This window comes from Lacerta agilis, chromosome 11 (assembly GCF_009819535.1).
Source record: "Lacerta agilis isolate rLacAgi1 chromosome 11, rLacAgi1.pri, whole genome shotgun sequence".
Classification (NCBI taxonomy): domain Eukaryota; kingdom Metazoa; phylum Chordata; class Lepidosauria; order Squamata; family Lacertidae; genus Lacerta; species Lacerta agilis.
The window spans coordinates 57,760,972-57,785,996 of NC_046322.1; the positions used below are offsets into that span (position 1 = coordinate 57,760,972).

The following is a 25,025-nucleotide window of genomic DNA, read 5'->3' on the forward strand; positions in this document are numbered from 1 at the left end:
CGTCCTTTTTAATGAAACGTTGGCACATCAAGGTGGTGAAAACCAGAGTGCAGAGAGTGATCGGGGCTCTGATGAAGTTTTACTTCACAAAGGGTAGAAAACAGTTTGAGCCCACGCTGAAAATATTTGGCAGTAAAGCAATCCCTCACATGCTTTATGGAGTTGAAATCTGCGACAAGGATGAGAATGCTATCAAAGGGTTAGAAATGGTGAAAAACCAATTTTGACTGTTTTCCCTACCCATGGGAACAGCAGCCGTACTCTTACGCATGGAAGCTGGATGGTCAACGTTAACTGCAAGAGCTAATTACACCAGATTTAATTACCTGAAAAGACTTCTCCTCCATGCCTTGCAAGCGCTTGCCAGCCCTGGAATTGGAGAACAGCCAGTGGTGGAATCTAACACCCAACATTACTTGAACTCTTATTATTTCCATAAGGTAGAGGAGATTACATCCACAGACAGACACCAACTAAGTGATTGGTGCCACTGGATGGAATTGCTACATGATCTGCAAGCGATTAAATCCTCTAAATGCTCTGCTTGGTTCCCCCTTCTAAAAATGGTCCATTTTAGAGCCAGTTACCTGTCGAATCTCTGGCTCGCTAAGATTCACTTTTACTGGGCTGTGTTCAGCATCCTAGACAGACTCTGTATATGTGGGCATCTGCAGGTGGAAGACATCTTGCATTACGGTATTTAACTATATTGCCCACCCAGGAGGTGATTTCTCACCTTACCATCTGTACAGGAAAAATGTCTCTCCCTGGCAGAGGAGGTCCTATGGCTTCTTAGTAATGTAAACGCTTCAGTGACTCATAAAATGCCCTTTTTGGCAGCCAAAAAGAAGACCCTGGACAATATAGCAGTGAATTGTAAGGGAGATGCAGAGATCTAAATAGAGACTATTATTTGTGGTGCGACACCACTTTTGTTTGTATTTATTTTTTATTTAGATTTAAATTCTATTTAGATTCGTCATGGCCAGTTGCTAGTCCGATAAAGTTATTTGGATTGGATGGATTATATTTCAGTCTGTTTACTCATCTTGTCACATTTAGAATTGATTCACTTTTCTGAGGGCTGTGGTTCACTAATCCAGTACTGCCAGGCACTTCTGCGAGTGTGCTTTCTTTCTACAAGTGTGTGTTTATGCTTTCTGTCTCTCACAAAGCAAAATTGTGTCCCAACACTACTTCAGCTAATTCCAGTTGAAAGATTGGCCACTTCACCTGATCCTATGCAGTGTAACACTCACTGATTTTTCTCCCAAGTACAGTATGTATTACCGTATTTACTCAAGTCTAATGTGCCGTCGAGTCTAATGCGCACCTCAATTGTCAAAACCTTGAAACAACAACAACAAAAAAGGATTTGCTGTCGAATATAATGCACACTGGCAAAAAGTTCACTCTTTACAACAATGAGTTTTTATTACGAATTCAATTTTACAAAAAAAAAACCCCATTATTATTTGATAAACTTTTACTAATACACTAAAAAATTAAATCTCAAAAATTTACTGCTATTTGTAATTAGATAAACATTTTCCTTTATATCGTAAAATTTCAAGTGTATATACTGTTCTTTGGTGTTTCAGTTACTTAAATACAGAACTAGATGGCAGACTATAACTTAATCTAGAACTTAATAATAACTGCAAGATGAAATTTCGGTCAGCCCCTGTGCTTTGGGACTCCCTGCCTGTTGACATCAGGCAGCCACCATCACTTTACTCTTTTAGGTGCCCGCTGAAAACTTTTTTTTGTTTCACAGTGGAACCTCGGGTTATGTACCGTCCTCCTTATGAACACTTCAGGTAACAAGCTCCGCTATCCTGGAAGTAGATGCTCCTGGTAGCAAACTTTGTCCCGGGATGCGAGAGGAAGTTATGCGGCGGCGGCAGCAGCAGGAGGCCCCATTAGCAAAAGTGCGCCTTATGTTAAGAACGGTTTTGGGTTAAGAAGAGCCTCTGGAACGAATTAAGTTCATAACTGGAAGTACCATGTTTCTCCTAAAATAAGACATAGCCATAAAATAAGCCATAGCAGGATTTCTATGCATTTGCGAAATATAAGCTGTTCCCCGAAAATAAGACATCCCCGGAAAATAAGCCATACTGTGTTTTGTTGAGGGGAAAAAAATATAAGACGGTGTCTTATTTTAGGAGAAACACTACCACTATACTGGGCATAATCCAGACACTTGATTTGGTTACATCTGTTCTTAAGTTTGCTTTAAATGTTTTATTATGTTTAATTGTTTTTAGATATTTTAAACAGTTTTTAAATGAGGTATTTTTTTTATCTTATTTTTATGCTGGCTGGGGCTGATGGGAGTTGTTGCCCAACAACATCTGGCAGGTCACAGGTTCTCACCATCGTGCCTATGTAACTGTAACCAACATTAGAAATAGATAAGATCTACACACTGTTTTTTTAAAAAGTTTTCAAACAGTTTTCAGGAGAAAATAAAAGCCTGTGCTGGTGTAATGCATTACCTGTATAACCCAATGCATTTTTTAAAAAAAGTATGATAAATTTGATATAAATGTTAATTGACATGAACCCTTTCTCCCGACAGTGGCAAGTCTGGTTAAGCAACAAACTTAAGAACTGTGATTTATGCTGTGGAGGGACTATGTGGGTGCTATACTCAAGTTCTGCTTATGTAAGGCTTCCGAAAAAGGGAGGCTGCCTGGTGGGAGTTGAAAGTTGGCTTTATGTTTTCGCAGGCTTGCAGTGCTGTCTTTCTGCAACTGTTACTTAACATCTCCCGTTGGATTTCATTATGCCTTGGCCTGAATAAGATCGGGCTGCCTGTGTCTGTGTTGGACTGCCCTGCTTTTTCTTCAGGCTTTTCAAGACTTGCTTACAAATGGTTGCTCGGAGTTGAGGGACAAGCTGTCCTTTAGCACTGGAGTGGAAAGAAGCTGCTGTGTGAGAGATGGAGCTGGTGCTGTGCTCTGCGGAGAGCAAGGCTTAGGAAAGTGGGTTGCTGTTGCTTTGTGAAGTTCCTTGATCTTTTGCTTTAACCGTCACCGCCCTGTGGTGGAGGGTTTTCTGGCCCTAGTGTCTTGTCCTTTTTTAACCTTTATCTTCATGCCTATCTATCTATCTATCTATCTATCTATCTATCTATGTTTGGGATTTCGTTTTCTGTGGGCACCCTCAGGAGAGGATGATGGAGGAACAGAGCCTATGACTTTCAACTATACTGTAATTGTTTTAAGAAATAATTAAATTAACACTTCTGCTGGTTGAGCTAACAGCTTCACTGAAAGGTACCGGTACATGCAAAAAAATTAGCAAGCATGTCCAGTTTTAAGCTAGCCAGACTTTGAAGCCAACAAGTGTTTAAATACAACCAAATGTGGGATAAATAACTGATACTTCACAAGGGATGGCAGACTTTTCACCCACAACAAATTACTTGTGTTGATAAATTGTCCGTCTTTGCTCTCCAAGAGCCTTCCCCAACCTGGTTGGGCTTCAGCTTCCATTCGCCCCAGCCAGCTTGGGAAGTTAATGCAAGTTGTAGTCCAGATCATATATTTTGTCCTTTATGTTGGCTATTGTGACTATTTTATATTCTTACTACCGATCTGACATATTTCCTCCCTCTAGTGCACCTCTTAGCTTTATTCCATACCCTCTTGACAGACTCTGCATTTCAGTTGCTGATAATGCTGTTAAGTCCTGGAATTTTTGTATTTAACTAATGTCTGGCATCATGCAACAAGTGCGCAGCAGCTCAGTAGGAAAGCCCATGTGTTGCGTGCGAAAGGTCCCAGGTTCAGTCTTTGGCATCTCAGGTATGAGTAGGAAAGACTCCCGTCTGGAACTTTGGAGAATCGCTGCCAAACATTGAAGACAAGCACTGTACAAATGAACTGATTCCTATGTTCACAAGAGACCTTTGATTAAAATAAAGGACTTAACTTCCATTCCTGTGGCTTACAAAAATGGATGTGCCATCATTTTTATAACGTCAAATGTTTAATTACTGGGAAACATGGCTTCCCATAGTGAGGAACTTACCAGCATTTTCTTGCTATGGCTGGCTCTGTATCTGTTCTGTTCTCACTTGAATGTTTAGTCTGTCTTTCATTTCACAACTGCAGAATTGTAGATTTCATCTGCTGCAGATCTTTGATCTACAATTGTAACAGCTAGATCTTACTAGAAATATTCCTCCGTGTTGAGCATTTGCTGATATCATTTAATATTACAGTGAGTGCATTAACAAGTCTCCAGTTCTTAAGATCTGTTTGCAGATATTGTGGAAAGATACTGATGGATATACAGGCAGCAGCCGTTTTAGGTCCATCCAATATTTGCGTAACCACGCATGTGCACATTGTACTGAACCCAGAAGTGACCCCCAAAATTACAAAAAACATCCCAGAAAGGGGTGGGGTGGGGCATGAATGGGGTGTTTGCAGGCTTTTTCGATAGATGTTATGGTTGCATGCAATTTCACACAAGCATGCAGTGACCCAGAATGCAACCCGTTTACAAATGGGATACAGTGTATTGCCTATAGTATGCCCATTTTTGTTATATGCATCACAATCGGACGTAATGTTTATAACATTCCTTTTTAAAAAAGAGAACAACTGCCAAGGATATTTTATTGTGCATTTATTGACATTTCTCTTTTAAGCAGTCGCCTTTTTTGTGTGTTGCAGATTTCACTAATGATCCTTGGCAATATTTGAATAAATTAGTCTGTGTACTTTTCAGGGGAAAGTGCATTTTCTGACTGACACTGTGTTCATTATTAATGTACAGCAATACAGTATATGCTTGCTGTGATATTAACTACTCATGATAGTAGCTAATTAGCTATTTGGCTAATGATCAAATTCTACCATAAAACAGTTTAATTACAGTTAGGAAAAGGTACATTGAAATAAATACAGAAAATCATAGTAACTTGTATTGTGCATCTTGTGATTGAACAGCAAAAGGTGACGGATTAAAAAAGGTGTCTCAAGTTCCATACTTATTGCCATTCCTTTCTCCAGTGTGTGCATATTGTTAGGCATGTACAGTCATACCTCGGGTTACAGTCACTTTGGGTTGCGTTTTTTTGGTTTACGAACTCGGCAAACCCAGAAGTGTTTACTTCCGGGTTTCGCCGGGCGAGCATGTGCAAAATCGTTCTGCGCTGTTTGCACATGCGCAGGAGCGTTCTGTGCAATTCGTGCATGTGCAGAAGCGCTCTTTCGCGCATGCACAGAAGTGCCGCTCAGGTTACGGACTTTTCAGGGTGCAAACGGCACCCCAGAACGGATCGGGTCCGTAACCCGAGGTACTACTGTATTCAAATTACACTGCAGAATAAGGGGTTGAGCTGTTTGTCCCAAATAGTGCATCAATATTTCTAGTCATGTGAGCCACTTTGATTGTGTTACTCCTACTGTAATGATGAAGATCAGTACTAGCTGGTTCTAATGTAACTAATAGCTACACATAGGAACGAACTGTTTAATTCTTGCACCAGTAACTTCCCCTTATTTTATAGTGATGCAGGGTGAGGATTATATTTCCTTTTTTATGTAATCTTTATTGGTTTTATTTACACACATTAAAAATATTTACAGTCTCATCAATACAAATAAAAAAAGAAGAAAAAGAAAACAAGGAAAAAGAAAAAGAAAAACACGAAAAGAAGGTTAAAATTGGTTTACATAACCACACTTCTCACATACATACAAATATGAGGATTATATTTCCATATAGCATCAATGAATATAACTATTGGAGGCCGGTTGCACAAAGCTAGTGTTATATAAGCACAAGGCATGGTGCTATTTGGCTGTAATTGCAAGATGTTTTGCAATCTTTTGGTTAAATGTTTTTGCCTTTAGTAGAAACAAAATAAAAAAATTCCTTCCAGTAGCACCTTAGAGACCAACTAAGTTTGTTATTGGTATGAGCTTTCTTGTGCATGCACACTTCTTCAGCTACACCATACCAAGAACAAACTTAGTTGGTCTCTAAGGTGCTACTGGAAGGAATTTTTTTATTTTGTTTCTACTAAAGGCAGACCAACACAGCTACCTACCTGTAACTTTGCCTTTAGTAGACATTCATTAGACTTCACGTGTAACTGCTGATTCCCCCAGCTCCCCCATTTCTGACCTAAGTTTTAACACCTGGTAGACCTGCTTACTGAAAAGGTTTTTCAGTAATGCAGTCTGCTTGCTTAAAGAAAAGATAACTTCCTTAGCTTGAAACTATGCTGTTTCTTTGGCTACTTCAAACAGGAACTGAAAATTAAAATTTGAGCCTGTGAATTGTTTGTTTAGCAATGTCTGGTAGCTAAGCAAACAAGGGGATTTTCCACATTATGAAAATAAGTTTCTGTTGGTGTTTCTGTTGTCAGTTCCAGACAGTTCCCTACAAGCAAGTATTGAGTATAGCTTGTACCCCAACTTCCACCTAGTTAGAATGTCCACACACCTTTGCTCTGTGCAAATTACTCTGATGGTCAGCCAACAATCACTTCTTTTCTATTCTACTTCCTCTTGTGGCTGACACTCGCATCTCAATATCCTGAGTGCTGTCATTGCCTTATGATGAGTGTCAAATTCGACTGCACTTAACCTTCCAGGGGTCCTTTACCTTTACCCTTTTTACCTTCCAGAAAGTGCTTTTAAAACAAACAAACAAAAAAAAACCTTACCACATATTTTAGGGGGGGAAAGCCTGACCGCATGTCTAGGAAATGACATTTCCAAATGTTCTGTATGCTTTTACGTGTGTGTGTGTGTGTAAGTAACCTAATATTTTGTTCAATGTGACTAATGCACTTAAATGTAATTAGATTTTGTTTTTATTATTATAGGCTAATGCACAGCTAGTTCGAGACATTGACATAGAGAAAGTGTGCTCATTTGAGAACCCTTATGTAGATGCAATAAGGTATTTATGGAATGACCCTGGAATCCAAGAATGCTATGACAGGCGGCGAGAGTATCAATTGTCAGATTCTACTAAATAGTAAGTATAAACAAAAAAAATGTTTTGGATAGTAATGCTTTAGACATATCTCATGGGCAGCTGTTTTTTGAGAATTATTTGAGGTGTCCAGTCACTGGGAATCTTAGTTGTCCAAACGTCCTTTCTATCTAGCAGGGACAGCCACCATGGCGTTTTTGGTTCTAGTAATTGTTGATATCTGGTCCACACCTTATATAGAGCATTCCTTACCATGTAATTAGTAATTCCTTGAATTTTCACCTTGTTGTAGCCAAGGTAGGCATGCCTCCCGCTTTTCTGGAGTGCTTTTGACTATAATAATATTACTTGATAATTAGTTTCCTTGCCCAGCTGCCACACATAAACATCTTCCCCATACCTACTCACCCTTTCATTACCAGATCTATCTTTGCCTATCTTGTACTAATATTCCATCATAATCTCATTGAAATCGAAAGACTGAATTCTCAAAAATAAAATGTGAAGACTAAAATTAAATTTAAAATAATTTAATCACTAGAAGCATTTTTTGATCCTGGTACTTTTAAGCTCCCCAAAGACCATATATTTCTGTTTTTCAAATTGTGTTCAAGTGTTTATTCTAAATGTAGTTGATAATTCTATTGTTCATTTTAGTTGTTATGGATGATGAAAAATCTTAATATGTTAGTGAGGTGGGAGGGAAGGGGATAAAATAAAATTTGTCTGACCTCATGTTTCCAATATACAGTCATACCTTGTTTGTTGAATGGAATCTGTTCTGGAAGTCTGTTCGACTTCCGAAAACATTCGACAACCAAGGTGCTGCTTCCGATTGGCTGCAGGAGCTTCATGCACTCAATCAGAAGCCATAGAAACCGTGTCGGAACGTTTGGCTTCCAAAGAACATTCACAAACCGGAACACTCACTTCCGGATTTGCAGCTTTCAGGATCCAAAACATTCGAGTCACAAGGTTTCGGGATCCAAGGTACAACTTTACATCTAATACAATGCAAAACACAGTAAGGAAACAATATAATTTCGTATATTTAGGCGTGAAATCCTATGCATGCCTATGAATAAGTTTCATAGGGTTGAACTAAACTACTCCCAGCTCGGATTGAAACTCCTCCCTTGTCCCCAAGAATCCCAAATAGGACAAGAAGAACCCTATTTCGGAGCCCAAAATGGCAGTGTTTCTCTTAAGAGATGGGAATACACTGTAAAATTCTGTCACTGTTTTCACTTACTTGTATGGAAAACTCAAGGTGGCATTGCTTCAGCTAAATAATTGCTGAATATAAACCACAGCAGTTTCTCCCCTCGGTCTTTGCTGCATGGTCAAAGTTGTGCATCAGAATGATCTCATCTTTGATGTAGTAGAATCTGCAGACATAGAATCTGCAGTGTTGAAAATGACCAGAAATGATGGATTGGAGCATGTCCTCCCACACCCTAATTAGATTTTCTAGGCAATGTGTTGTAGTCAAATGATGTACCTATTTTAACTTACAATTATATAACATCAGCTTGCATCATTGTTGTGACAAATGTGGTAAAAACTGTATAATTTTATAAAGCCATTTAAACTACCTGATTACTGAGTGTTAAAAAAGACTATCTCAGTGTGGTGCAAATTTTTAGCGGCTTTCCTATTCAAAGTTTTATGCATACATAGATTTACCATCGTTTCTGATTCAGAACAGAGTAGCAAAGGAAGCGGTAATCTTCAATAGGAAAAGATCTAAGTGCAGTGTTACCTCCTGTTATGAACTTAATTCGCTCTGGAGGTCCGTTTGTAACCCGAAACCGTTCTTAACATGAGGCACGCTTTCTCTAACGGTGCCTCCTGCTGCTGCCGCACCACTGACGCGCAACATCCATTCGCATCCTGGGGCAAAGTTTGCAACAAGGGGCACCTACTTCTGGGTTAGCAGAGCTCGTAACCCGAAGCATTTGTAAGGGGGGACGGTACATAACATGAGGTTCCACTGTAAATTCTGATGGGGATCAGCCATTGCTTCTTTGTCCAAAAATCCTAGGTGTGAGCAGAGACATGTATATCACCTAGCAAAGACCCATCCAGTCAAGTCCTGCTAACGCCATCTGGATCTAATCTACACTTACTACTTTGGACTAATGCAACATCAAGACAGCTTTTCCTCTTCTTCATGCTCCTTGCTTTACATCATGGGGGTGGAGGGTATTTTTGGCTCCTAGACAAGATCCTAATGTAGCACATGGACAGGGAACCTACCTGTCAGTCACATGGCATCGTTATCACACCAGATGATTGATAGCTAGGAACTCGCCTATTAAAAATCTTAACTTGTGTTCTTGTGTTCTTGGGAACACATCAGCTGGTGTGTAGGGAGATGAATCCTGCTTTCTTCAGGGATCTGTTCCCCACACCCATCAGCTGAAGACACCCAACTGACAGGTGGGTGAGGTTTCAGAGGCCTTGTGCCCTACATTACATAATACTCAGCTCGAGAAAGAGTGCAGTTCAGTTGCACTTCCTATTTATTATTTCTGAAATGCATGAACTAATACCTAATTCCCAGAAGTGACACATTGTTAATATCACATTTTTAAAGGCAAATGTTAATAAGACACCACAAACATAAATGAGTCTCAGCCATTACAATCATAAGTCATTTAAATAAATAATTTTTACAAATATCAGACCATTCATCTTGACCATCATTAATTCATCAATAGTAGTCACAAGCAAGCGATTCTGATTGTCTGTTTTAATGCTGCTGCCTACAAAAGAATCAGAAATCTTTTGTTTTGCCATACTGTAGTTATTGCCAAAGGAATTTTGCACTTTTCTTGGGTGCTCAGTGGAAATACAGAGTCATTTGGGCGGCTGCAAGTGAGTAAAATAGAACCACGCCCTGCAGACACTGGCGGAGGAAAGGGGGGCGGTGGGAGCATACTCCCCCTGCACCTTCTGGGAGGGGGGTACCATCACGGCTGCCCCCCCCAGACACACACCCCAGGCACCACGCCTTCACAGGTGGCACGGCACGCCCCCAGGATGCGTGCCACACTCCCAGGATGCGTGCCACACTCCCAGGATGCGTGCCAGCCACACCCCTGCCTGCTTTCCACCCCCGGTGTCAGAGCATGCAGCTTCGCCACTGCCTGCAGATTCCCTGCCCAACTCCAAGCGAGATGCTGCTGTGTGCGAGTCACCAGGCTGCCTTTGAGGGTGGGAAAGTGGAAGTGCTGCTTCATGGCTCTCATGTCAGGCCTGCTGTTCAGCTGAATGATGTCAAAGGGCCCTAAAGCCACAGGTTTTGAAGCACACTGAGCTCTCCTCAGAGTGTTCCTCAAGGAGACCAAAGCCTACAATTGAGGGGGATTTCTGCAGCCTCCCACAGAGAGGCTCGCCTTCCGTTCCCCCAGCTCTTCCCCATCCCACGCCCCACCCTCTCCTTCCAGAACGGACAGGCAGGAAGGAGCCCCATCTGCAAAGCCAGCTGACACATGGCTGTAGGGGTCTCTTTGAAGTCCTGGCAGCCATGGCAGGGAGCCCTCAGCGCCAGCAGTGGCAATTTAAAGTGAAATCTTTGGCACAGTGTATTTAGAAACTGCTTGCACTAATATGTCGCAGAATGTGCCCTATTAGGGTACTGGGGGGGGGTGTCAGATTAATCTCTGTCTGCTTCCTGCTGTGGACCATGCAGGCTCCCTTCGGCCACAAAAGTGACTCAAGAATAAAAAGCAACCAAAAATGTTCAGCTGTAACATACCTAAAAAGGGCAGATGTAACTCAAGTTCTGCTAAAAAGATGAGCAGAAGAAGAGGCCGCAAATATACTTTAGCCTCCAGATGAAAGCCCCAAAGCTTTCGTGAATAAAAATGTTTTTGACTTGTTAGGGATTATAGGGGTAGAAATCCCCCCCAAAATGCTAAAGTTGTTTATGTATGTAACAACAACAGCTGGGATTCTATATGCACAGAAATGGAAGGAAGAAGTTCCAACGAAAGAGCAATGGTTAAGTAAGATAATGGACTATGCAGAACTAGCAAAACTTAAAGCAAAATTAAGAGAATCTAATGATGAGTGTTGTTTGGAAGAATAGATGCCTTTTTTGGACTATTTAAAGAAAGACTATACTGTAGTATGATGAACTTGCTAGCAGGACTTGAGCTATGAGCATCAGAAGTAATTAGATCATAATACCGTGGTTATGATTTGATAGATAGAAAATAGGGTTCAGCAGAAGCAGAGAAACAACTCCATGGGAAAAGGGGTGGGAAGTCGACAAAAATAAGAGGAAAGAGAAAACTGTTTTGACTGTATTTGTTAAATATGTTGAAACTTAAAACATAATGAAAAAAATAAAATTGTTTTTGACTAGTGCCTAAAAACAGATAGTGATGGCACCAGCGTGCCTCCCTGATTGAAGCATTCCACAAATGGGCAACCACTGAGAAGGACTGTTCTCATGTGACCACCCATCCCCTCACAGAGGCGGTACACAGAGAAGGGCTTTAATATGCTTTAAAATAGAAGAGGGGTCTACTCCCCTCTTCAGGATACCACTGGCTTGCACTTCCTACAAGGGTCCTGACTAATCCCAAAGAAAGCATTACTTAGGCACAGGTGAACAGGAAAGAAAGGCAAGAAAGGAACCAGTCTATACTGAAGAAATCTAGTGCCTGCCGTGATCCAAGGACTTGAAACATCTTGGGAAAGCTTGACATAGAGCAGCCTCCTGAAGGACTAGAAACCTGAACAAGTGGGGAAACCGGCTCTAACAAAAGGTGTCTGGGTACATTATAATGAGCTGTCACAATGTCATTTTCCCACCGGACTTTACTTTACCCCTTTTTTACTGCCGCTGCACGATTTCTGTTCTCATCCTGAAGCAAAGTTCTTAACCCGAGGTACTATTTCTGGCTTAGCGGAATCTGTAACCTGAAGCGTCTGTAATCCGAGGTACCACTGTATCACATCTACTATGGTGAGGTCTTTGGTAGAAACCACTGGTGCTTCCTGTGATGGGCGGATACCACATGAACTGCACTTACTCCCTCTGATTCCTTGTATTGATGCTGTGCTCATTGTTCAGATCAAAGCCAAAAGAGACACACAGCCCCTGTACATTTGCAGAGTTCCAGTTGAACCGAGGTTAGGAACATTTTTGTAGTGTAGGCCACATAAAATGCACATGGAAGCCATTGTTGCTAACTATCTACATTCACAGAACCCATTTTATATCAGCTTGTGTATGAGGAAATCTTTTGTGTCAGCTATGGAATCCCAGCACATTCCAGAGGATTCTTGAGGTATGGGCCGGGACAAGGATGGCAAACTGATGGACTTGTACAGTAGATGCTAATGGGCTACATCTTCCTTGTCTATGACCATTGGCAGTGCTTGGTGTTGATGGAAGTTGTAGTCCAATAACATCTGGTTCCCCATGTGTTTCTCTTAGCACATTCTGTTCACCCAAGGCACTGACCAGGCCAGTTTGGCCTCACCCTTGCCTTTATTACTTGGAAGTACTGGTACATTCTTGAACGTAGTCTGTTCTTCCCTGCATGTTGCAGATGAAGTTTGGTTGTGATGGGTAAGCTGTACTACATTATCTTGGAGGGAGGCTTTCAAGGGTAGGCTTACAAGGAACCCTAGGGTTCTCTGGAACCTATACGCATGCTACAAAGCCTGTAATAAGATTTTTAATCCTTTGTGAATGCTGAAATTTATGTTTGGGTGTAGCACTAAAGGAGACTTACTCAAAAGTCATGACCTTCAGCTTTGAGACAAGAAATCTCATTGACTGTTGTGGTTAAGAACTGACACTCTTCGTTTGCATAATTTATACTTGCAGTAATGCTCTCTAATGTTTTTCCTGGAAATTCTCATTAGACTTAGAATAATTCAGGCACCTTTGAAAGCTGTGCGGCACACATTTTTCTCTCTCTCTCTCTCTCTCTCTCTCCCCCCCCCCCGCCTCTCCCTCCCTCCCTCCCCCTCCCTCCCTCCACACACACACAAAAACACACATGGATGTTGCTGGAAGGCTATTTCAGTCACTGGCTTTTTATATTTTGATAGATACATTCAGTTAACTATTTAACCAAGAAAAAATGGAGCACATGTACACACACATTTTTACAAATCTTAATATATGTCTAGTACAGGCCATATTTTGCAAGTTAATTATACAGTAGTTGTAATTCATCTTATAAAAATAATATTAACGGGCTGCTAAGGCAATTCTGCTGGGTTGCCATAGAGATAGGCCTGAGGTGCATTACCAAGGTAATATGTGTATAACAAGCAATTGGCCATAACACTTTCTGATGCATCTACAGAATCCTAGTATAGCATGGATTTGCAGTGTAGTTTAGGAGATGGGAATATTGGTCACAGTTATCAGACAGATAACAATTTCATAGAGAGTCTAGATAATATTACATTACAGTCCTTTGGAGAGGTGGGAAAGAAATGTAAATTTCAAAGAGGAGATTCAAAGGCTGCCTGACAATAAGGAATTGCCAACATACTCAAGAAGACTCGAGACAAGAAAGATGTGCAGCAAGTTATATTTATTAAAATATAACAACTATAGAGTTTGGCAATTAGATTAATTCAACCAAAAGTAGCCAAAACCAATGAGATCTGGGTGGTGAGGTAGATTTATGGGAAGATTTCAACTTCCCCATCTCCTGATCCAGCTGCCAGCTGCACACTGTGATCCCACATAAAGGTCTAATGATATTCCTTCCCCCTCACTGCATAGTTCTTGGGTATATGAACCTGACATGCACACTATGACCCCATTGGTCATCGTTCACCCCAATGCGCCAGACAGGCCCAAGCACCACTCTGTCAGATATTTTCCAAAATCCACTCACCCACCCGGAACAAATGCCAATTAGCCAGATTCAAACAAAACGCCACTCCAGTCACACAGACAACACTCAACAGTGTGAAGTAGGCAAAAAAGATGTGACATGGGCCAATTAGTGTCACCCAAAAAATTCCTACTCGGTCACTTCAGTGAAAGCAACTAGCAGAGCCCATACTGCAAAAGGCTGGAGGGTGGGGAGTGGAAGCCTCAATGAGAAGACGGGAGAGTATGGGGTGGAGGGGGCTTAAATAGGCTGATCTCCACTTCTCCCCCATAGTGCAAATCACCCCATTTGGTTGCGCACATTGCCACTGTGGGAGAGTCCATCTCTTCTCTTCTTTGCATACGGGGAAGAAACAGAATTTGGTAGGGCAGTTAGCATCTTTTTTACATTCTTGACAGAATTCACTTTGTCTGGGCAGCCTTATAGCATAGCTGGATAGATTCCAATTGTTCTGAGATAATACAATTGATTAATAACTAGTTCAACAGCAGAGAGACAGAGGATAGTGGTGTCTTATAGTGTTTTTTCCAAAAATAATTATGTGAGCTTTCCTGACTTGAATGACTTTCAACAGGCACAAATACGTTATTGATCAGTTTAAGACAATATATTGATCAGTTTAAGACAATTGAATATATACACATACGGGATACATACGTAGCTTGCTACTTTCCTAACAGAGAAGTTATGATAATACTTAGGTAAGGTGAGACTCTCACATTGCCATGTGACGGCTCTTGTTCAGATGAGAAATTATCATAGGTTCATATATTCTAAAACCTGCTTTTAAGAATTAAGCAGGTTTGTACAATCTGTGAAAACAAATATTCCAAACCAGATTTATGCATATCAAGTGCACTAATAGGGGATTTTTTTAGCATGCTGCCACACAATGTTATTAATCAGCTTGTATTCTAAAATAATGTGCTTAAAAACATTATCTTCTTTGCCACAATAAAAAAGAACTTTTTGGAAAGATCTGGAATGGATCTTTAATATTTTCATTTGTGTGGCCTGTGTTCAATCATCTTCCAGGTTTCTGTGTGGAGGAGAGCTGTCCTCTTGTGCATGCTTATAACTCCTGCGTTTACTGGCTGGAGGAACATGAGAGTTTGTAATCAAAGCCACAGAATTTGAGCACAGCACCCCACCATTCGTGTGGAAAGGAAAACCCAGCAATCTCTAATAAGAGTGACATGTGACCAAAGGTTCAGACCACACAATCACAACTACAAACTCACTCTTCAAAATGTCGTGTCAAATGGCAACTCTACCACTATAAACGTTAAGTGTGGAGAAACCCTAAATCACCACTCAACTGTGGTCACCTTCAGTCATCTCAGTGTGCCGCACAAGAGTTGTGTGTGGACAAAATGGGGTCAGCTGCCATATAACGTCCTCCGTTTCTTGATAGAAAGGTTGGGTATAAAGATGATAAAAGCAAGAAGGTCTTCAAAACGTAGCCTCCTATGAGGAAAAACCACACACGCAGTACCCTTAGATATTCCTTCATAAAGAAAAAATCAGTCAGAGTACCCTCATGTTTGCTTTTTACAGAACAAGAATTCTGTTATAGAGGAGTGGGTCAGGTGGGAGGAGCTATTTGGTTATGGATCCACTAGCACTAACCCATCTGACCAGTGGAAAATCTGGTTTGGTTCTTGGTTTTCATCTTCTGGTGTTCTCTCTCTCTCTCTCTCTCTCTCTCTCTCTCTCTCTCTCTCCCCCCCCCCCCCCGGTAAGAGTGAAAAATCAGAATGCAAGCTGTTATTTTTCAGGGTGCCGAATTATGTGGTGGGTTCTACACCTGCCTTTTCATGGTAGACTCACCAATATGAGAAATATGTACCTGGCATTGCTGTAGAAATGAAACATGAATGTAACCCCCAAAGCAAGTCAGATACTGTTATTTCTTCCTCATAGTGCAGTAGCCCCTCATTAGGCCTTGCTAACCTGTCTTTGATCTTGTATGAAAACTTCTGATTAGTCAAGACAGGTTGATGTGAAATGCAGGAAAGGAATGTGAACCTGTGAACATAGTGAGTCACATCAAGAGTTTCTGAAGTGGAGGGCCTGCTTCCCAGGGGTTGCAATGCAAAAAGGCGAGGGGCATAGACTGGCAGCATCTAAGGGGCTTAAGACATACTGTCTTCCTGGGCAGGCAGTTTTCAGTTGTTTCCTAACCCAAAATACTTTCTTTGCAGGCCAAGCTGTTCATGTCTAGTGATGTATGTTTGCCGTCCATATCCAAATGCTTATGTACCAAAATCAATTGTGGACTGCATCATAACACCCTAATCTTTTGTGTACATGTCTGTGTACCTCATCTCATCAAACTGTTGAGTCGGTCTGCACACTCCCAGGAAAGCAAGTAGGATTGTGTGTAAACATGTATGGGATTGCATTATTAGGTTCTAAAATTTGTTGAAGGCTTTAATCCGTTACTCATTTACATAGGAGCAAGTCCCATTGAATCCATGGGCCTTACTTCCAAGTAAACATGTGTAGCCTTGCATAGTAGCATTCAAGTTTTCAGCCACTATCTCAGGTGTTGGGAAGCTCAGACTCAGGGCCCAAATTTACCTAATTTTCACTAGACCAGCCCCTCTCTTCTTTCCACACCCTTCTCTCTGGCCTCTTTTAATACAGTGGTACCTCAGGTTACAAACACCTTGGGTTACAAACACTTCGGGTTACAGCCTCTGCTAGCCCGGAAGTAGTACCTTGGGTTAAGAACTTTGCCCCAAGATAAGAACAGGCACGGCGTCAGCTGGAGGCCCCATTAGCTAAAGTGGTACCTCAGGTTAAGAACAGTTTCAGGTTAAGAACAGACCTCCAGAATGAATTAAGTTCATAACCAGAGGTACCACTGTACTCTTGCCTGGCTGGAATGTGCTTTTGCATTGTAGTAATGCCTCTTGCTTGCCTGGATGAAAAGACAACGTGCATATGTGTAGAAACATCTGACTTTAGCATGGAAGTAATGTAGGCTACTATACAGAGGCTGAGGGACATTTCTCCACCTACCTTTTGCCCCAGGCCCTACCAGCACGCACCCCCAGAAGGTTGGCCAGCCTTTGGACTGGAAAAGGTTCCTTGAACCTGCATTAACTAAGTGACTGGAACATAGGGAAAAAAACTAACCTTTAAGCCTTATACAGTGAAACCTCAGTTGTCGAACGTAATCCGTTCCGGAAGACCGTTCGACTTCCGAAACGTTCGACAACTGAGGATCAAAGGGCTGTCGGCAAAGTGAATGGAGAAAATTGAGAAACGTGCCTCAGAAGCCATTCAGCTTCCGAGGTATGTTTGAAAATGGAAGCATTCACTTCCGGGTTGTCGGCGTTTGGGTTCCGAATTGTTCAGCTTCTGAAGCGTTCGACAACCAAGGTTCCATTGTATTAAACTTTGATGTGGTCATCAGCTAAAAGAATAACACAATATTCTTGTGAGACACACAAGAATTCAATTGTAGACAGAGCACGAATCACATTTTATACTGTAGAGTCAAAGAGGATGATAGCAAAGGGGTTCCTGAATTGCAGGCAGAAGGGGCATAGCATGGGTTCTCAGTGCCCAGGCACCTTGGGGGGGGGGTGCCAGCCCAAGCTCTCACTACTGAGCAAGCTGTGGCAATTTGAGCCGGTGGTGAGTGAGGCAAGAGGAGGGGAAAAGAGGCTCAAAACCGTCCCATGAAAAGGGCAGACCTGAGGACTGTGGCAAAGGAGGAGGTGGCTGCCATAGCCTTTTGCCTCTCCTTGGTGGGCGGCGGCAGTGGCACACTTCCCCTTCCTCCCTCTCGGACAGTGCCAGGGTGGGTGTCCCTTCACTGGCCATAAGGAGAAGGAGGTGCCACCGCTGCTCCAGCCCTGAAGGCCCAGTCTGGGCACAGCATGGTGAGGGAGGGAGCCTGTCGGGGGGGGCTGGTTGTGTCCCCTCATGCCCCTTCAAAAATATACGCCCAGGGCCTCTGGCTCTCTGACCCTCACCATGCCCTTGTACCAGCAGGATATATAGGATTAAACGTTTTCGAGGAAATTTGTTTTAGACTCTCTGTCTGGGTAACAAAGAATGTTGCTTAATCTTCCAGCCATGGTATTTTTTGCAAACTTGATTAGGGACACTAAAGGGGTGGTCAGCCATCCCCAAAATGTGTGTTTACAAATTTATTCCATGCATTTCTTTTGTTGCTGTTGTTTTGAATTACTCTAGCTGTCAGGGGGAAGTAATTTTGGAAGGGCAGTAAATATTGTTATACAACAAGCTATCTGTTATCTTCATATTTTTAGTTGGCTCAAAATTTAGGGAGGGAAAAATGGTTCCATAATTGATCATCAGAGTGTTCTATTTTTATTTGTAAAAATGGGAAGATGATATTTCTTGCTTCTTCTTTTTTTATTTAGAAAATTTATTTAGAAAATGCCAAGCTATACATTACTGGAGTTACACACCTGTATACTCTCACCCTCTACCCTGAGTAATTTAGTGTGTCCTTTTGAGTTTTGAGTTTTGTAAATTATGGCCGGTTCATTTGGGGGGAATTTAATAGTTGGAGTATCCTCTTCTTTTCATCAGTTTCTTCTGAAAGGCTTTCATTTTGTCTGGATCGGGGGGGGGGGCAGAGTAATTATGGTGCTTTTAAATTTAAGTTCTGTTTTTTTTAAGATCATTTTCAAAGGAAGATGGCTGAATATTGTTTCTTAATTCACTCCTACTTATGCACCTATTAAAACGTAGCAGATCAAACCTTTGTGTAGTAAGGGAAAAGAGTGATTGCAACACAAGATTATCTCCCTATCCATAGATTGCAGTCAAGTCCCCTGTCCAAATTCTGATTTACTGCCCTGGAAGGCTAATCCTGCTATGCCTGTTTCACATGGAGCATCTTTTGTTCAAATACCCCTCCACATGGCGAGAGCTGGTATTTTCCATGACAGGTTAATTCCATTTTTCAATTACCTTCCCTGAGATTTTGAACATTCTTGGAATTGTGGTGATTTTCAGCCACAACTGATTAAAACTAACAAAGCCATAATACACAAAATTGGTAGCTCTTGGTGTCAAAATGCTTGTTTCTTCTACAGTTATTCAAGAATTAATTCCATTCCAGTACACTTTGTTACAACTTTACCACATGCACTCAAAAATTTCTTTGTCCTTTAAATTCATACTGTGCCTTTCTTCAAAAGGACTAGAGTTTCACTATATTTTTTTGCTGTTGTTTCTTTCCTGCCTATAGTTATCTTAATGATATGGACCGTATAGCAGATTCTGGCTATCTACCTACCCAACAAGATGTGCTTAGAGTCCGAGTTCCAACTACAGGAATCATTGAATACCCATTTGACTTGCAAAGTGTCATTTTCAGGTAAAGAAAATGGCTTTTAAAATTGTTATTACTTGATACATTCATTTTGGGGGTTTTTTAAGCATGTATAATCAACTGTGAGAAAATATAAATTTTGAAGAATTTCTTCCCTTTCCGTTTTAAAAAATGGTGACAACAATTTACATTTGGATACACATTCAAGGAAACTATTGTCAACCTGCAATCTTCACCACCTCTTGTTTTACATGTGGGGTAGAGAAGAGATTTACTTGCATTAACGTATGTACAACATACATACAATTTAATGTACAATTTAAATATAAGCACCCATTTTTAAAAATGAAAAGTAGTGTCCCTGCATCTACAAATTTATATACCGTATTTTACGCTCTATAAGGCGCACTTTTTCCCTCCTAAAAAGGAAGTGAAAATCCCTATGCGCCTTATGGAGTGAAGGCTTTGCTCCCGCTGCCTCCCCCCATCCCCCGCTGCCTTCGGCGGGAGGTGGGAGGAGGCAGCGGCGATGTTGCTGGATCGTGCCAGTACCTCCATTCGCTGAAAGAAGCTTCTTTTGGCGAATGGAGGTGCTGGGCACGATCCAGCAACATCTGTGCTTCTTTGGGCGAACGGAGGTGCTGGCACGATCCAGCAACATCCCCTTCGCTTCCCGCTGCCTCCACCCATCCCCCGCCGTGTTCAGCGGGAGGTGGGGGGGAGGCAGCTGCGATGCTGGCTTTTGGGATCGGTGGGCGGCAGGGAGGTTTTTCCTGGTTTTTCCCCTTTAAAACACAGGTGCGTCTTGTGGTCCAGAGCACCTAATGGACCGAAAAATACGGTAAATATATTGCATCCACTAAGCAGTTGCTGGTATAAAATCCTCACTACAAATTCTGCCTCATCTTTAGTTTTTTTAAAAACAAACTTTAAAAATAATAACTTGTTAGTGAATAGAAATCTCCACATTTTATGTGTTTTACAATCTTGTTATGCTGACATTAGCTGTGCATGTTTAAAAGATTTCAGAACATTATCATAATCGGTTTTAAAGGAGCAGACTGTTTACCATATCAAACAGAAAGTTTCATTTTCAATCTTTTAAAATGCCAATTATAATTAGCTATAATGTGTTTATAACAACTTGTGCAGAAACTTTTTTACTTGAGCTAAAAGTAGTGAATAGAGCTCCTGCTCAGTGATATCTGGGGCACCAGTGCCTCTCAACAAAAGCTGAAGTCCAGATTTGGGTGCATTATGCATTCTAAACATTATAACTTTTTGTTAGATTTCTTCTTAAATGTGTTTAGGAATTTGTCAGATCTGTGCAGTATGTCCCATCCATTATTCATTTTTCTGCTTTAGATCCCCCCATATAATTATATACAGTAATGTGTTTGAATGCTAGCTTTCTCTTGAAAAAAAAAGGGTATTTCATACTATACATACTATTTTGTTACAAACTAATGTAAAATATGGGACGTGGGTGGCACTGTGGTCTAAACCACTTGCCAATCAGAAGGTCGGTGGTTTGAATCCCTGTGATGGGGTGAGCTCCCATTGTTCAGTCCCCGCTCCTGCCAACCTAGCAGTTTGAAAGCACGTCAAAGTGCAAGTAGATAAATAGGTACCGCTCCAGCGGGATATAAATGGCGTTTCCGTGCGCTGCTCTGGTTTGCCAGAAGTGGCTTAGTCAAGCTGGCCACATGACCTGGGAGCTGTCTGCGGACAAATATCAGCTCCCTTGGCCAGTAAAGCGAGATGAGCACCGCAACCCCAGAGTCATTCGTGACTGGACTTAATTGTCAGGGGTCCTTTACCTTTACCTTTAATGTAAAATATAGGCTGCATTCTCACACAATAGTAAATTGAGCTTTCATATTGCAAGAACAGACCTATGATTGTTTACTAAAATAAGACACCTTCAAATTGTGGTTTATTAAACCAGTTTGTTCCAAACAAACCATAACCAAGATTAACCACAGTTTAGGGTTTGGATGTTATCCTAAACTTTAGTTAATCAAAAATGAAGAGAAAGTTCAATCTCTTTCCTGCTGCTGCACCAGAACGGTAGGGGGAGAATGCAAAAGCTTCGGACTCACACAGGGTCGTCCTCGTTCAAATAAAACAAATGCAACGGTGAAGTAGATAGACCACATGCTGGCTTTTGTTCCACGCACACTTCCAAGATTTACACGTTCACATTAGTTGTCAGAATCTTTTATATCCCAGTTTTACTTCTAAAGGACATCTCATGCTCAAGCAAAGCAAGTGTCAATATTTGATGCAACATTTCTGTAAGACAGATATTTTCCATAACTTTATTCAAGGTATACTTTGAGGCATTAATGATCAGAATTCTTAAGGCTGCACCTTTACTCAATTTATTGTGGAATAATCTCACTGACCTTCTATTTAGGTATGTTTGGTTATTATTGGGCTGCTACAGACTGGCGGACTCCTCAGGCTGATCCTCCTCATGTAGTTGGTTGGATCTAATTGATTGCAATAATGTAAATAATACCATGCTTTTTATATCTTACCTTTTCACGCATGTATTTTGCTATTATTACAGAATGGTGGATGTGGGGGGGCAGCGATCAGAGCGAAGAAAATGGATACACTGCTTTGAAAATGTCACCTCTATCATGTTTCTAGTAGCCCTTAGTGAATATGATCAAGTACTTGTGGAATCAGACAATGAGGTAAGCAATTTTTAAAATGCACCATTACTTGAGGAAAAATTAAGGCTCCCATATGAATTTGCTCATTTGCTGACATTTTCCCGTGGCATTTTGAGGCTATGCAGATAGTTACGAGCAGGGCCTTTTCTGTGGTATCACCCCTATTGTGGAAGACCCTGCTCAAAGAAGTTTGTCAAGATGGTTCTTCCATGGTCTTTTGCAAATTGGCTGAGACATTTTATTACATTGGGCTTTTGAGGAGTTGTTGAGTCTCTTCTGCTGTTTTTGCCTGATGTTTTATGGCTTTATGAAATCCCTGTTCACAATTCCCTCAGTCAAAGAAGAGGATGGATACCTATCTTATCCTTTTCATAGCCCTGTTCAAATAAATGTCTATTCATTTCATGTAATTGATACTTTTATAGCAGCATATTATACTCAGATTACTCTTGTTTATCAAACTGTCAAGAGGAGTAACACAGAAGTACAAGATGAAAATAACAATATTTTATGTATATCATTTCATTTCAGATTAGGGCAATTTCCCCCATGTGTGTCCCTCAGACAGTGCACACTTTCTACGCTTCTGCCTCTCCATTCCCCGATTACACCTTCTGTGGGTGGAAATACTGTAGCCCTGGGGATGCTGGGGCTTGTAATCCTATTCACTTTCTCAGCCAATAGCTGCCAGCTGAAGTTTTGAGGCCCTCCTTGTGGTCTCATCAAGAATTGTGGCTTGTGGCACAGTGACGCAAAGCAGAGCCTTCTTGGTGGAAGTGCTCCAGTTTTGGACCTCCTTTGCTGGGAAGGTGTATTAGTCCTCCATGTTGACTACCCTTTTCACCATTGGCTAAATACACATCTGTTTATCTGGGCTTTGGGGACAAAAATAAATTTGGAACCCAAAATTTTAAGTATCACTGGACTGTGTTTTGGGGGCTTTAGGTAACGTAGTTTTATATGTATTAATTACTGTTTTCTGATGGTTGTATTTTACTACCTGTAGGACCCTGCTTTTGGGGTGCAGGGTTGAGGAGCTAGAGAGGAAAATAAGGTCATTTGTCTCCGCTAGCAGGGCCACATTCCTTGAGTAGAGCTACAGTGAGGGGAACTTCCTGACAGCAGGAAAAAATCTGTATCCAACTCACAGTGTCTTTTGAACTAGGGACTTCTGCAATGAACCATCCCATTTAGGCACACATGGATCTCTGATCAGTTGGGTGTTTCCTTTTTCTACTATGTAGTTTTTCTTTCTGCAAGATTGAATCACATTTAAATGCAAATGTGCATTTAATCTAGCCTGGAAAGCACTTACCAAGGAAGTCATTATGTGTAAAGGAACTTGTTAATTTATGATATGATTTTAAATACATTAGTCATACTTCAAGTTTGAGGCATGTATAATGCAACAAAAGTTGGGTTTTTTATTTTTAAAAATCATCTCCTCCTCCTCCTCCTCCTTCATTGAATTTATTGAATTTATATACCACTCTCAGAGGTCTCAGGGCAGTTTTTCATATTTGTTTAAGGCTGGGTGGACTTCATTTTCACATATTCATGAATCAGTTTTGAGTCAAGAGCCTTTATGAAAATCTCAACACAAAAGGAAAATTGAGGACATTTTATCCTTTATCACCACTAAGAGAAGCATATGATATAGTACAATCCTACTCTGCATCTGTTTGATCTTTTAATCTCATAAATAAATTATTAGAATAAACAATACGTGGTTGCTCTGCTGCATTCCTTCTTCAATACTTTATTTTAAATACTTTATAAAAAAGGGGACCTCTTAGCTATATTGCCCTATCCACCCCCTCTCAATTTTCTCTCTATGTTTTTTCTATTATTAAGAAATAATTGAATAATTGCTTTCTGAATTGCATTTGTTGGTCTCTTGAAGTGTAAGTAATTTCATTTCAATGTATTGATGATAGAATAACTAGTTTTCATCACTTGAAACTGCCAGTCCTGGTATCACTCTTTATCTAGTGTAGTGTGACAGAATGGGTTTTTCTGTATTTTCCTATATACATAAAAATGTAATGCTGTTGTCATGCTGCAGTTTCTGTGGCTGCCGATAGGTGGCCGTGCCAACTCCAGCATTATGACAGGGTGGCAGGCAGCCCAAGTGAACTGTTTAACAGAGTGGGGATAGGGCGGTTGGGCAAATTGCTCTGTGAAGCACCACTTCTGCTATACACGTCTGCAACAAAATTCTGAAGTGCCTTCCCCCTCTTTTAGAAGTAAGTGGGAGTTACAAACAACCATACAAATCTGGAAACAGAAACCTTTAGCTTATGTCTCTGAAATCTCTCTATTTAGTCCCCTGTATTTTCACCCGCTTTCTCATTCTAAAGAACAATGGATATTAAGGGCTGGAGGAGTAGGGGATTTTATTGACTGAGAGATTTCTGTATAAATGGGAAACATATCAAAGAAATGGAATTGAAAGAGAAATTGGAAAACATCCACATCCCTTGGTTTACATGACAACAAATTGGTGCTTTTCTACACAACAAAACTGTTGAAACCTCTGCCACATGTGATCTTTCCAATTTTGAAAATTTTATTCTTATTTCTTCACACTATTCAATAGGTACAATTTAAAGTACCGGTATTGTTAAAATTTTGCTCAGATATGAACCTGGAACACAAACTTAAAATGTGACATAACTGAAGACACTTGACTAGCAATGTGGGGGGGAAATCTCCTTTTCATAATGGGATAGTTTTCCAGCAGGGCAATAACTAACAAGTTGTGAGTCCTTAGTGGCCAAAGAAAAATGGATGATTTCATACCTGTTTTGTCTGGCTTTATTTCTTTTTTTATGCTAGGAAGAACATGTGTTTGAGATCATGAAAGCTGCTGCTTGTTGTACTGGGCAAATGGACCAGTGGCCTTTTTCTGTATAATACAACTTCAAATACATATACAGTGGTGCCTCGCAAGACGAAATTAATTCGTTCTGCGAGTGCTGTCGTATAGCGAAAATTTCGTCTTGCAAAGCACCAACGGGGGAAGAGCAGTTTGACGGGGGGGGGGATCACGAAAATTTTTCGTCTTGCAAGGCAAGCCCATTGAAAAATTTGTCTTGCGAGACAGCCTTCCGCTAGCGAATGCCTTTCGTCTAGCGAGTTTTTTGTCCAGCGAGGTATTTGTCTAGC

The 25,025-nt window shown here is 41.0% G+C and overlaps 1 protein-coding gene across 1 annotated transcript in view; it reads left to right on the forward strand.

The window, feature by feature from the left end:
- LOC117055240 (guanine nucleotide-binding protein G(q) subunit alpha) overlaps positions 1–25,025 on the forward strand; it is a 97,567-nt gene that overhangs the window by 61,138 nt on the left and 11,404 nt on the right. The window contains exons 3-5 of the mRNA XM_033164684.1: positions 6,857–7,011; positions 19,090–19,218; positions 21,749–21,878. Coding sequence (XP_033020575.1) covers positions 6,857–7,011; positions 19,090–19,218; positions 21,749–21,878 — 414 coding nt within the window. The remainder of the gene's footprint in view (positions 1–6,856; positions 7,012–19,089; positions 19,219–21,748; positions 21,879–25,025) is intronic.